At 37.8% G+C, this 13,826-nt stretch overlaps 1 protein-coding gene across 6 annotated transcripts in view; it reads left to right on the top strand.

Annotated features, from left to right (window-relative positions):
• LOC138693721 (conserved oligomeric Golgi complex subunit 4-like) overlaps positions 1–13,826 on the top strand; it is a 96,425-nt gene that overhangs the window by 15,287 nt on the left and 67,312 nt on the right. For 4 of the 6 annotated variants that reach the window (XR_011330402.1, XR_011330401.1, XM_069817544.1 and 1 more), the window contains exon 2: positions 999–1,148. Coding sequence is in view for 3 of the 6 variants with exons in the window: in XM_069817544.1 (XP_069673645.1) it covers positions 1,130–1,148 (19 nt within the window). In the remaining 3 variants the exon portion in view is untranslated. Of the gene's footprint in view, positions 1–998; positions 1,149–6,937; positions 7,892–13,826 lie in introns of those variants that run through there. The other 2 variants (XM_069817546.1, XR_011330405.1) reach the window with 2 other exon arrangements.

Genomic DNA, 13,826 nt, shown 5'->3' with positions numbered 1-13,826 from the left:
GATTAAAGGGGAGGCACACTTCAGCCACAACAGAGTATTTTTTCCTAAAACAACCATTGTCCACAGTTACCTATATTTACTCATGTATTTCTATGAGACAATTTACATTATAAAATATGTACTTCAGTTTTCCCAAGTTTTTGTAACACCTTAAGAAGTGGCATGATGAATTTTAACAAGACCTTCAAGTGTGAGCAACACTCCTGCCAGATAGTTTCTTGTTTCTCCTGAAAATGTATGTTTTTGGACTCTTGCTGTTTAGTCAACTGTCCGAAGACAGGTCTGAACCTCACAAGTGATACCAAGAAGGCAAGTAAGCCAGGAGATAATGGGGTAGGGTGACAAGTTCCTTTCCCCTCCATTGCATACATCACTGACTAGCTACATATTACACTAGTCAGACTTCAGATGCATACAAACAATTGTTCTTCCTCTGACGCATATCAAGTGAGATGTACTGTCTGACAATAGATGTACATATCAGCCAGAACCTCAACCAGGACTATGGTTGTTTTTTGAAAAAACTCTTCAATTAATCATTACTCTTTTTTATCTTTTCACCTGCATTAGACCTATTTGTTATGTATTTGTGTTTGAGCAGTGTCATTTCTTTGTATTGGAAAAAAAAAATGTCCTCAGGTGCAGTTACATGTTGGATATTTGGATACCAAGTCACAATTCTTATAAGACATAATTGGAATACATAATTTTTGTAGCATTTTGATTCAATTAGAATCTTTAAACTTCATGATTACTGGTTCACAAGATTAACATTTTTTTTCCTTGCATCCTTAATTTAACTTTTTTTTTCTTTGCATCCTTAATTTTAAGTCTAAACTAAAATGCTGTTCAATTTGGACCATCCCTATACAAGCATTATAATTATTAGCTATACATACTGATACTGAATAAAACTTTCTGGAATTACATAATTTTTCATAATTAGCAGCATTCACTGATAGGCTTATATTATGCATAATGTGAACTTGTCATTCCAGTTTGAATGCCTGTGCCACTGCAATAAAAATCAAGCAAGCAAACTTCAGAAGTTTGAAGATTTGTGTACAATAGCAACATACAGTTTCAGAGGAGAGCATTAGCCATATTGCCATAACCACCAAGACAGCAGATGGTCAGTGTGCGTACAGGTAACTTTATGAATCATGATAATGTCACATGTTATTATTTGTTAATGGCATGAATGATTTTGACATACTTGTATAATTTTTTTCTCATAGTTTTTGATATAGAAGAGGATAGATCATATTATTCACAAGTGCATAGTTACCGCATTATTGTTACCTGATTTATATAAAAGAGAAAGGAATTAGACAGTCTGGAAGTTTTAGTACAGTGAAACCACTACAAGGCGGAAGTGCCATGGTCCTCATTTTTGTTGTTGTTGTGAACATGTTTTCGTATTATTCAGATATGAAGTTAAAATGAAATATTTTGTCACATAATTGAAAAACAAAATGACATGCCACAAACTGCAATAAGTACAACATATTCTGTTTAACAACTTACTTACAAATGGCTTTTAACATTTAGAAGCCGCAAGACCTGTACCACTATTGCACGCAAATTTCTAACTCTTAAGCAGGAGTTCGTATACCTGCATAATCAGGCAAATTCGTGTTGGGTTCGTTAGTTGAGCGGTTTAAGGTGCACAAGCTATGTCCGGCCAGCATATCATGCCTAAGATCACAGGTTCGCGTCCTAGTCACTGCAGTCAATTGAGTCTGTGGTAAAGGATGGGGAGGACCCATGTAAAACAATCAGTGTAATGGTACGCATACGGAGTTTCAGTTGACTGCAGTTGAAATGATTTTGCTCCTTTTGGGGGGGGGGGGGATTTTTTAATTATTGTAATCAAATACAGTGTCCTTAATGTTGTATGAAATTAAAGAATATCAACGTATTTTATATATCATATACAATTTATAACATAATTTATAAGATATAAAGAACATAGAAATATCTCCCATGAAATTTCTCATTCTGCTTTCAGTGAACACATATCCAATAATCAACATTACTTTACAGACATTAACTCACACATGGAAATTTTACATATGAATAGGAAAGGAAAATTATTTTATATTCTGGAGTCTATTGAAATATAAAGACAAATTCATTAATTCTCATAATTTGAATGAAAAAGCAATTTATGAAAAAAACATTCTCTTTGACCTTTATATTACTTCCGATTTGAATAGTAAAAGACTAACATAGTATTAGTCTGTCTTTCCCTCAAGCCAAGCAACAACACGGTTCGATCACCTGAACCACACCGGTGAGTCATTCATCCAAGTCGCAATTTTGTCCATTCTCCTTTTATTTTTATTTTTTAAATATGATCTGTGTAAACTTTTTATCAAAAGAATGTACATATATTATAAGATTTTAACTTTTTAACATGTCAGTTCTATTATCACATTTTTATTCAATCTCATACATTATTTTAATTTCTTATATCATTTTCAAATATTATATGCATATATAGAAGAGATAACAGTATTGCTTATTTAGAAATCAATTATACTTTATATTTTTAACTTTTCTAATGAGTAAAAGACTTTTATAAAGTATCACAACTTATGATATCTTCTATTTTTCCATTTGTCACTTTTTAATTTTTGAAATATAACTAAACAAGAGATTAATTATAATTGCTTTCGTTTTGCAGTTGTGGTAATTAGTCACTGAAGATGGAGAAGCATATCTGACTATAACTAACATCTTTAATAATTTTATTGTACTTATTAGTGTTCATACAACTGAAAGATATCACCTTTAATGTATTTTATATAATATCATGTCATGATCATAATACTAGCTATACCACTATAATGGTAGCTCGGCTCTTAAAGGTTAAGGAACCCGGAGGTTCATTGCCGCCCTCACATAAGCCCACTATCGGTCCCTATCCTGAGCAAGAATAATTCAGTCTCCACAATCATATCCCACCTCCCTCAAATTCATTTTAATATTATCCTCTCATCAATGTCTCGGCCTCCCCAAAGGTCTTTTTCTCTCCGGCCTCCCATCTAACACTCTATATGCATTTCTGGATTCGCCCATACGTGCTACATGCCCTACCCATCTCAAACGTCTGGATTTAATGTTCCTAATTATGTCAGGTGAAGAATAAAATGCGTGCAGTTGTGCGTTGTGTAACTTTCTCCATTCTTCTGTAACTTCATCCCTCTTTGCTCTAAATATTTCCCTAAGCACCTTATTCTCAAGCACCCTTAACCTCTGTTCCTCTCTCAAAGTGAGAGTCCAAGCTTATTTTGGGGTTTCGTAACAAGCTGTTTTTTATGGTGATGGTTTGTTAGCCAACCCCCAACCTAAAGGACCAAACCATATCTGGAGGCCATCTCCTCTATCCGCAACCTGAGGACACGCCATGCAGTGGTGATAGAGACCCACAATACAGGGATTCTGTTTAACAACACTCACATTAAATCAGCTTTCTGTTACTTACTCCATTGGTGAGTCATCTTGATGAGGTCACTTTCTGCATAAATGTTTCTGGTACTCACTTATTAAACACTCTACTGTAAGGCTGTACTGTGTACATTTGTACATCACTCACTTCCCTACACACCTGCTTCGAAACAATTTTGTGCCTCAAAATTAAGCTTTCGGATATATTCCACCGTATCCTGAAACTTCACATTTTGGAACTACATACAGGTCAGAGCAAATAAGTAAGACCAGAGGGTCGCCTACTCTGTTTGGCTCATTACGCAGGCTAATCTGTTGCATTCTGCTGCTGTTTCTGATAACATCAATGTTTAGTTTACATACAGGGCAGACGTCTTGCTTTTGTATCTTCTCCTCAGATGGTGGGGACTGCTGGGCACTTATGTCTGACATAGTTGATCAATATGCTCTTCGCCTGCAGAGTGTTAAATCCATTACCACTTGTAAGCTCTTCCTTTCGTACAGCCCTTTGGCTGCGCACAGTTAGTATGGCATTGCCTTGGTGTTCTTGTTTTGGTTTCTTAGTCGTATTTAGCACAAACTGTCTCGTATTAACACTCACTATGCACGACCTCCCTGAATATAGCCTATACTCTTGATTTACATAACTGAACCTTCCTAATTCACAGTTTTTTTATACCCCTCACATAGACTGTACTCACATTCTGTGACATGATACAAATGTTGGGTGTATTAAAATCATTCAAACAGCATAGCAATAATAAATTATGTCTCTTTACTTCCATGAAACATAATGACTTGAAATATGCTTGATTTTAATTGTTGAATATATCTCTTGTGTTGTGATAATGTTAATTTTATTGTTTGTGTGCATTGAAACAACCGGAAGTGAAATATTCTAAAATTTTTATAGGAGTTCACTTGTTTTGAATCTCTGTTTTGTTTTATATGTTCGATTTCTGTTATCAGTGTTCACGATTGCTCTTTGAGATAATTTTACAAGAACACTCTGAATAGAGAGACAGTGTTGGCGGTAATATAATTATACTGTACATTTCGGATACCTAATTGAGTTCAGGCCATTCAAATGTCTTGTGTACACTCCCACCCCCCTATAGGTTTGCAGCTCATCAAGTAGTACAGCTGTCAACAGAGTTTTCCTGTTAATTATTATAAGTTAATTCAAGTCTCATATGTCCAGCTTCCTCTAAATACAAACTCAGGAAATTAGTCTATGCCAACTAATACATCTCCTCTGGTTGCATTATTTTTATTATAAATATAACTATAAATAAAATAAATCTGTGATGCAACAACCCATGGAGGGCCAAGGCTTATGGTCAATCAGCTGGACTGCTGGCCTCATGCCCACATGCCACAGTTAAGGTGAATAGTCGTCCAACCAGTATGGGTGTGACGGCAGAATGGTGATCCCCCAGCCATTATAGCTGAATTTAACTGTATAAATATAACTAGAACCAAATAATGTATTTGAAATACGAGGCGCATCCAGAAAGTAAGTTTCCCTATTTTTTAAAAAAAAAGACACACACTTTCAGGAAAACATTTATTGGCAACAGGTACAGCAATGTTTCAGCTATTTTTCAACATAGCCACCATCAGAATTGAGACACTTGTCGTATTCTGGGATCAACTTTTATATCCCTCTGTCGTAGAACTCTGCCGCCTGTGAATAGAACCAGCGTGTGACAGACATCTTCAGCTCTTCGTCGTTGCCAAAATGCTCACCGGAGGACAGGAATTTCTTGAGGTGCAAGAAAACGTGAAAATCGCTGGGAGCAAGATCAGGACTGTAGGGTGGATGATCAAACAACTCCCAGCCAAATTCCGTCAAAACAGCTGCTGTGCGCCAAGCCGTATGTGGACGAGCATTGTCATGGAGGAGCACAACACCTGCATGAAGCATTCCACGCCTCTTGTTTTGAATGGCACGTCGCAATTTTCGCAGTGTTTCACAGTAACGGTCAGCGTTCACTGTTTCACCTCTTGGAAGGAAGTCATTGAGCAGAATGCCCTTCCTGTCCCAGAACACCGTGCACATCACTTTCCGTACCGACAGCGTCTGTTTGAATTTCGTCCTGACCGGAGATCCACTATGCCGCCAATGCATTGACTGCTGCTTGGTTTCCGGGGTGAAGTGCAAAATCCAAGTCTCATCGCCCGTGACGATCCTGTCGAGGAACTCGTCGCCGTCATCATGATACCGTTGCAGAAATGTCAGTGCTGCTCCTAAACGTTGCATTTTGTGTTCGGGTGTCAGGTTTTTCGGCACCCACCTGGCACACACTTTTTTGAACAGCAGGTGCTTAGTGACAATCTCATGCAACAAGGATCGCGATATCTGCGGAAAATGGCTGCTCAGCTCCGTAATCGTGAAGCGACGGTTCTCCATGATGCACTGCAGCACCAGCTCAACACGATCATTATTGATGAGGGACGGTCGCCCACTGCGCTCTTCATCATGCACACTTTGACGACCTTCGGAAAACTGCCTATGCCAGCGACGCACCATCTGCTTACTCATGATGTTCGGCCCATAGACCTGACAGAGCTGCCGATGAATTTCAATTGGCGCAATGCTTTGTGCATTAAAGAACTTTATCACCGACCGAACCTCGCAGGCGGTGGGAGAAGGAATAAGAGCTTCCATTTCGGACCACTGCTGCCACGCTACTGGCACCAGGCGGGACCTGTATGGCTGGCATATGGAAGTGTCAGGGCTTGCAAAAGTACCCTAATCCAAGAAAATGAGTAGATGCAAGAAGAACTTGCTGCTATGAACCACATAATGCCGATTACTGGGCAATTCGAAAGCATGGTCTTGAGCTGTTCGTATTGTGCAGAGCGGGTAGAAGCCAACGTGAGGATTAAATATTCTGTGTTTTATATAGTTATGATCGCGTTTTATCCCCAAGAAAGACCCAGTACTCTATTTGATAGATGACTAAGTCAACCTTGTGGCTGTTCTGGAATTCTGTCGTATGATTTCATTCCTGTTCTTTGGTATAGATTTTGTACTTCAACATGTAGGCTCTAATTTTATGTAATTAACGGCAGTTTAGCACTAAAGGAGCCTCTATTGTGACAGATAATTAATGTAATTTCTAACTAGAAACCACAGAACAGCAGGAGAGAGAGAGAGAATTTTTTTATAAGGAACTTTATTAAACATGTTCCATTGCAGTTTGTAATACTACACGTTCTGGTTTACATCAATATTGCATGGCGAGAGAGAGACAGAGGGGGGTAGATTTTTTTTTTCAACCATGTTGTGTTATTAGTTACTCTGCAACAAGGTTCACGTTACGTTACATGCGCTGTGATAAATGTCATCAAGCCAAGCCGACGTTGCTGATAGTTTGTGCAGCTCTCTACTCCTCACCAAGCAAGTTCCTTCTGCACTAAAGTTGTCCCTGTGGTTTGCATCTTGATTGAGACTGCAGCTGTCTCATGGGGCTGCAAAACAGAACAGAAATAAACTTCTAAAGGACTGCAGTGTTTAAAGAAGTTAAAAGCAATCTCCTCTCCCACATTCGTCTTTAGACTTTGGCTCAGTGATCCAGATTCGTCAGACATAATGAGTAGTTGACTACCTGTCTGCTCTGAAGATGGAACCTTATGTAGTTCTGAAATGGAAATGTCAAGTTCCAGGACACGGTGAATACCCAAGTGCCTAATTCTGACCTCCTCTCCCATTGTAAGTGAATTAAATTTGGATTTACACTTAAATTGTAGTATTTATGTAAAGTACAGCATTCTAAATAGCTACAGCATTAATTTTCCATTCAGGAATTTTCAGATTTAAATTTTACCAAGTCCAAGCGAAACTGGTTGGTGGCTTATTTTTTGTGCTGAGTACTAAACAGTGAATTTGTAATTTGTGGTCTCTTTCTCCAGAATTGTTATCATGCAGTATGTAAAGACATTTTGTTTTCAAGTTGAGAACAGAGTAAAAGAGATTAATTTATGAACGAAAAACTTTTTTTTTTTGTACATACAGTAAATAGCTTTTTTTGGTACATAAAGTAAATATATTGCGTGAGTCAACTGCTTTATTTCTTCATCACATGATAGTCACATTCAAAATTTTTGCCACCTAAAAGTCTGTTGCCTTTAGCTGAGATGGAATTCCTATTTATTTTCTCTATTGCTGCAGCATCAGTAATGAATGCACAAATTGTAACAAATTGATGTTTATAACATGTTGGCAGCATTGAAGAAGTCCTTTGAGCAGATGTACATCCCACAAGAACGTCAGCCATTCATATACACGAGTCTGGAGTTGGACTCTAGGAATGTCCATCCAGCCAAACATGAAGTGCACTTTCTACACGAAGATTCCGTTATTGATAAAGTGAGAAGTGCAGTGGAGTCCAAGCTGTTGGGCTGTAACGCAGCAAGGAAGTTCTATGCACAGGTAAGGCATGGAAAGCAGTAAACTGTAGCACAAAGAGAAAATTACGTGCACGGATAAGTGACCTAGAACAGTGGATTGCAATACAAATGAATGCTATACAAAGTTCAGTTATCAGGCGCCGTTGATTGCAGTACAGTACATCAAAGCTTTCCACAGAGATAAGTAGTCAGGAATAGTTGACTGTAACATATTGAGAAAGTTCCGCACATGGCTAAGTGATCAGGAACAGTGAACTGTGGTGCAATCAAATAAATACTTGAATTCCTGATTGTAAAAACACTCTAAGTCACATTTTGGTTGAAAATAAGTGGAGCATTGTAATGACTACCTCACACATAGATACATCAGTCTGAGCAGAAAAACAACCGAAGTGACAGTTAATACTGTGAAGCAAATGGCATCACTATTCATCTGAAGTGCAGGATTCCAGTTGTTTTTGCAATAAACAGGAAACAGTTGGCATTACTGCTCTTTATGCCGGGTACAGTACTATACACGTCCAGCTGCATGTGTGTTCACTGGTGTTTATAGCCAGAAAAGAACAAAACATTCTTTGCAATGTAGAAGAAATGTTGAAAAGGCCAGAATTCATGGTGGAGAACATATTAACGACAGCAGTAAGAATGTCCCTAAAAAGTGACTAGTGAAGACTGCAAATGCCAGAAAGAGTGTTTTAACCCGACAACATGGTATTTAAAAGTCCCTGCACTAAGCGCTAAAGTGGTATTTAAATGCTCTAGTAGAATGGAATTTATATTACTTCACTCCTTTATTTCAGTTTTCGAAATGGTTAAACATAATATAACCATATGACAGTAAAAAACATACTCTCTGCAATACAATTGAAAAAACCACATATTCATATCTGAAATTGGTTATGAACTATGGCCGGTTTTGTGTAGCCATGCAGGATATGTACACGTGTACTCATATATAAAATCACTTCAGAACTCACCTAGAGAGCTGCGTATATGCGCATGGCAAATAGGTCTGAGGGATTAAAAAATTGGTCAATATGACAATTGAATGCCTAATATTGCTAGCAAGGATCAGCAAGACTGGTTCTTACAAGGTATATGTGCCAGTGATATAAAACGACACGGGACGAGCAATGAGAAGAAACCTAACAGAGTGAAATCTTTCAAGTATTACATTAGGTTGGAAGTACAAAAATCGAGGTATGCAAAAAAGCCTTCTTTATTATTTGAAGAGTGGAAATGGCAAAGTTCTAAGTGCCATTCAGAAAATTTCACAGGAGACAATAAAAACTTCTCAATTTCTGAACTTAATGTTTTGTGTTCAAAATAGACACATGTTTGTACAGGATACATGTTAGTATAAGACTTAAATACACTTCCTTGATAATTGGAATGTAGTATAAAATATAAAAAAATGAAACTTATAGAATATTCTGATATTCATAGTGTTTATTTTATTTTTTAGTAGGTTATTTTACGATGCTTTATCAACAGCTTAGGTTATTTAGCGTGTGAATGAGATGAAGGTAATAATGCCGGTGAAATGAGTCCGGGGTCCAGCACCGAAAGTTACCCAGCATTTGCTCATGTTGGGTTGAGGGAAAACCCCGGGAAAAAACCTCAACCAGGTAACTTGTCCCGACCGGGAATCGAACCCGGGCCACCTGGTTTCGTGGCCAGATGTGCTAACCGTTACTTCACAGGTGTGGACATTCATAGTGTTCCAAATGCCATGTTTTGTAGATAGGTATTGCAACATGTACATCACAAAGGGGTGATAATGTAAGGTCATGTAGACTAAAAAAAAAGTCTTCTTATAGTTCCAGGATTACTGTTCCAATACTCAGTTTCTGCAAAGTTCTTTATAATAAAGAATTTTTGCATAGTCTGGTGGAAACGATATCATGTTTTTCAGATCTGCTATTTTAGCAGCTGGTAACATAGGTTGTGGGAGTACATGCAGGAAAGTGTCTCTTATCTTAGTAGGACGTTTTCCTTTCCTCATAATGTTCATCACCTTCCACTTTAGGTTTCTGTGAGTTTTCTTGGTAACTATTTGGTTACATGAATCATATTTAATTTTGAGATCTCACATTTTGAGGTCGTAATGACAGAATCTGCAGCATATTTTAGGTCAGATTCAGTCTCCATGACATTGAAGATGTCGAGCAGTTTCCACAACATGATGCACATCTCTTGGAATGCATGCCTTGCAGACTCAATAAGACCAAAATCACGATCACAGGTCAAGGGCAGGTCTTTTACTGCAAGCCCAGCATTCTCCAGTCTTTCCTATTTTCTGCCTTCCTCTTTGTCTCCACATATGATCCATATATCTTAATGTTGTCTATCATCTGATATCTTCTTCTGTCCTGAACTCTTCTTCCATTCACCATCCCTTCCAGTGCATCCTTCAATAGGCAGTTTCTTCTCAACCAGTGACCCAGCCAATTCCTTTTACTCTTTCTAATCAGTTTCAGCATCATTCTTTCTTCTTGCAGTCTTTCCAACACAGCTTCGTTTCTTACTCTGTCCATTTCACACGCTCCATCCTTCTCCATATCCACATTTCAAATGCTTCTATTCGCTTCGTTGTAATGTCCATGTTTCTGTCATGATGTACCAAAAACATAATAAGGAAAGTCATTACGCGATTTTTGTTTTGATCTGCGCAATTATCAGACTAAATGGCTAATTTCCTCTTGTTCAAATACCCTCCTTCATTTATTAATTTCAATAAGCACAATGCAACTTCACGAGAGCCAATGCTCTCATCCCACATACACATAACACGATCATGAGAATCTGCAACATGTAAGCCTAAATCATAACAGTTGAGCTTCTGCTATAAAACATGTTGCTGTGGGTAAGGCTTGGAACTAGTAACACTTGCTGACGATCAGCAAGTGTTACTAGTTCCAAGCCTTACCCACAGCTGACATTACTGTGGTAAACGTGCATCATAACAGTCTCAAGTACTCCCTTACATTTTGTATGGCACTGATTCAATATGAAAAACTTATTACCAAGAAACAATTGGCATTCAAACAGTCCTCTCTGTAGATTGAAAACTCAAAAAAGTTTCATATCCATTGTTCAAGAATTAAAACAGAAAATCAATATGCCGAATTAAAAAAAAAAAACTTACAAATTAAACCAAACCCTTTAACTCTATTAAATATAGAATATAATCAAAATTTAACAGAAGAAATACTGAAATCAGAAGTAAACACTGAAATACTGAAACAATTGTCTTTAGAGACAATTAATATTAGGTACCCTCCACAAAACTGGCTTCATTTATACACCGATGGATCCTTGATCTCCAGAGAACAAGGTGCCGGTGCAGGTGTTATGTGCTGTCTCTTCTCACTTTATAGATCTCTTGGATATGGAACAACAAGTTTTGATGGTGAAATCATTGCAATAAGTGAATGTCTCAGGAATCTTCTATGCCACATCAATAAATTTAGGAATGTAGTTATATTGTCAGACTCCAAAAAAGCTATTCTATCAATCGTCTCTAAACACACACCTTCATCTCAAACAGCAGAAATAACTAAAATGCTCTCTCAATTGATATCACTCAATAAATGAATTGTATTCCAATAGATATCATCCCATTGTGGAATCCTGGGAAACGAGAATGCGGATGCTTTAGCAAAGAAGGGCAGCACTGCTACTTACAGACCTGTTACTAAATCTACGTATTACTCTGTGAAGAGATTTATTAAATCTACATACTTAGACTCCAACAAACAAAATTTGATAACTCAATCCCAAGGGAAAAAATGGAACTCTCTGCATCAAAATCCACGATTTACCACGCAAATCGTCTGTAGCTGCATTTAGATTGGCAACAGGCCATGATTGTTTGGCCAAACACCTGCATAGAATTGGAATATATCAGTTGCCCATTGTGCAACTCAAACCAAGAAATGGATTCGGAACACCTCAAAATCTGTGCTTCAGTGGCTGGTCATGATAATATCTTTGAAAAATATTGGAGTGCAAGAGGTCAAATGACTTTATTGTCAAGCGCCTGGCATTAGAAAACAACAAACAACAACATTTTGTATGGCGTAAGTCTCGATACCTTTTCACATCACGGGACTGAGTCTGTTTTGACTGAAGAAATTTCACAAGGAAATCCATCACATGTTTTGCACATATCAGTTCTTAGCCGATGAAATGAAGCATTTGGAAACTCCTTATTGAAAACTTTATCATAGAACTTATGTAACTAACCACACTTCCTGGATACTTTTCTTTAAATGCCTGATGCATGCTCTTGATATTCAAATCCATGCTCGGCCTGACAAATGCTTTCAACCATTTCAGAAAGCCTGGTACTGTGATCCAACTGCTGTATTGAGTGTCAAATACGCTTCCTTCTGGTGTGTCTTTGTCAATTGTGAAGCCATTCGTTTCCCTAGCATTGATGCAAAGCATCATTGTGATGTTTCTGCCACATTTACCAAACTTGCTTCTTGCCTTTAAGAGCCAAGACTTTCAAGTTACTTGAATACACTGAACTTACACCAGTTTCGTCGCAGTTGAAAATTCCGCTTGGAGGGAACGAATATTTTCCCATTAGTTCCTCTAGTTCGGCAAAAAAAGCATTCACTTGTTCCCTGTTAAAGCCTGGAGCTCTCTGCAGGCTTGTGAATTGAGCACAACACAAAGAAAATTCGGAATACTGCTTGATAAATCCACCATAAAACTTGTTTCCCACTATCTGCTTTGTTCTGTTGAATTGGTGTGGCAATTTTTTAAGTGCTCAGCAAGATCGTAGACTGGACTAAGAAGTCCGATTATGTTCAGGATAGGAAACAATTGTCCAGTTGTTTAAGATATTTTCCAATTCATTGTCGAATGTTCTTTAAAGGTTTTATTTTAAGTCATTCTCCCCTCTTAAGGGCACAAACCCAAACACGGTCTTGCTCTGCTGCTTCTCTCCCCACCAGTACTCTACTGACAGTCATTTTCCCTTTTTAGATGCTGTCATCTTGAAAGCAAATGATGGCATTATTTTATGTGCAACAATAATTATTTTCTGTTTGGTACTGGAAACACTGGTAGTGTCCAGTATTGGACCATGTGTAATTTAGAATAAAATGCAAAAAATTAAAATCTAAATGCTTTTGTCTAGTAAAATTTACGTCTCTTTCAGCTGTCTATCCCAGCAACGAATGCTAGTTTTGTGCAGTGGTTATTTGTTAAACACATACAGTGCTCACAACACACGTGGGTTGCCATCCACAACGCACATTGCACGCTTGTTTGAACATCCATTTTCTATACAGTCATTAAGATGGAATGGGTATTATTGCTGCATGTCATGGCTAGACTCTAGAATACAAATAACCAAACTGTTCTAGCATTAGTGACCATTCCGAGTTGAGCTGGAGAAAAAACAAGCACTGATCAGTAGAGGGGGGAAAAAGGAGTGGCATGTGATTTGATTGTTAATTTTTTTTAATGTCATTACATTCCTTTCCTTACACCTTAATATAACACTGCGTAACAAATTTTAACTTTTTTTTTGTGCTGGGCATGTGATACATGTTTTCTCTATAATTTGAGGCTCCTGAATAAGAATACTTACTTACTTACTTACTTACTTACAAATGGCTTTTAAGGAACCTGAAGATTCATTGCCGCCCTCACATAAGCCTGCCAGCGGTCCCTATCCTGTGCAAGATTAATCCAGTCTCTATTATCATACCCCACCTCCCTCAAATCCATTTTAATATTATCCTCCCATCTACGTCTCGGTCTCCCTAAAGGTCTTTTTCCCTCCGGTCTCCCAATTAACACTCTATATGCATTTCTGGATTCGCCCATACGTGCTACATGCCCTGCCCATCTCAAACGTCTGGGTTTTAAGTTCCTAATTATGTCAGGTGAAGAATACAATGCGCGCAGTTCTGTGTTGTGTAACTTCTCCATTCTAC

The sequence above is a fragment of the Periplaneta americana genome, unplaced genomic scaffold (genome assembly GCF_040183065.1).
Source record: "Periplaneta americana isolate PAMFEO1 unplaced genomic scaffold, P.americana_PAMFEO1_priV1 scaffold_19, whole genome shotgun sequence".
NCBI lineage: Eukaryota > Metazoa > Arthropoda > Insecta > Blattodea > Blattidae > Periplaneta > Periplaneta americana.
Note: the sequence above shows the minus strand (reverse complement) of the source record. Positions and strands in the feature narration are given on the sequence as shown.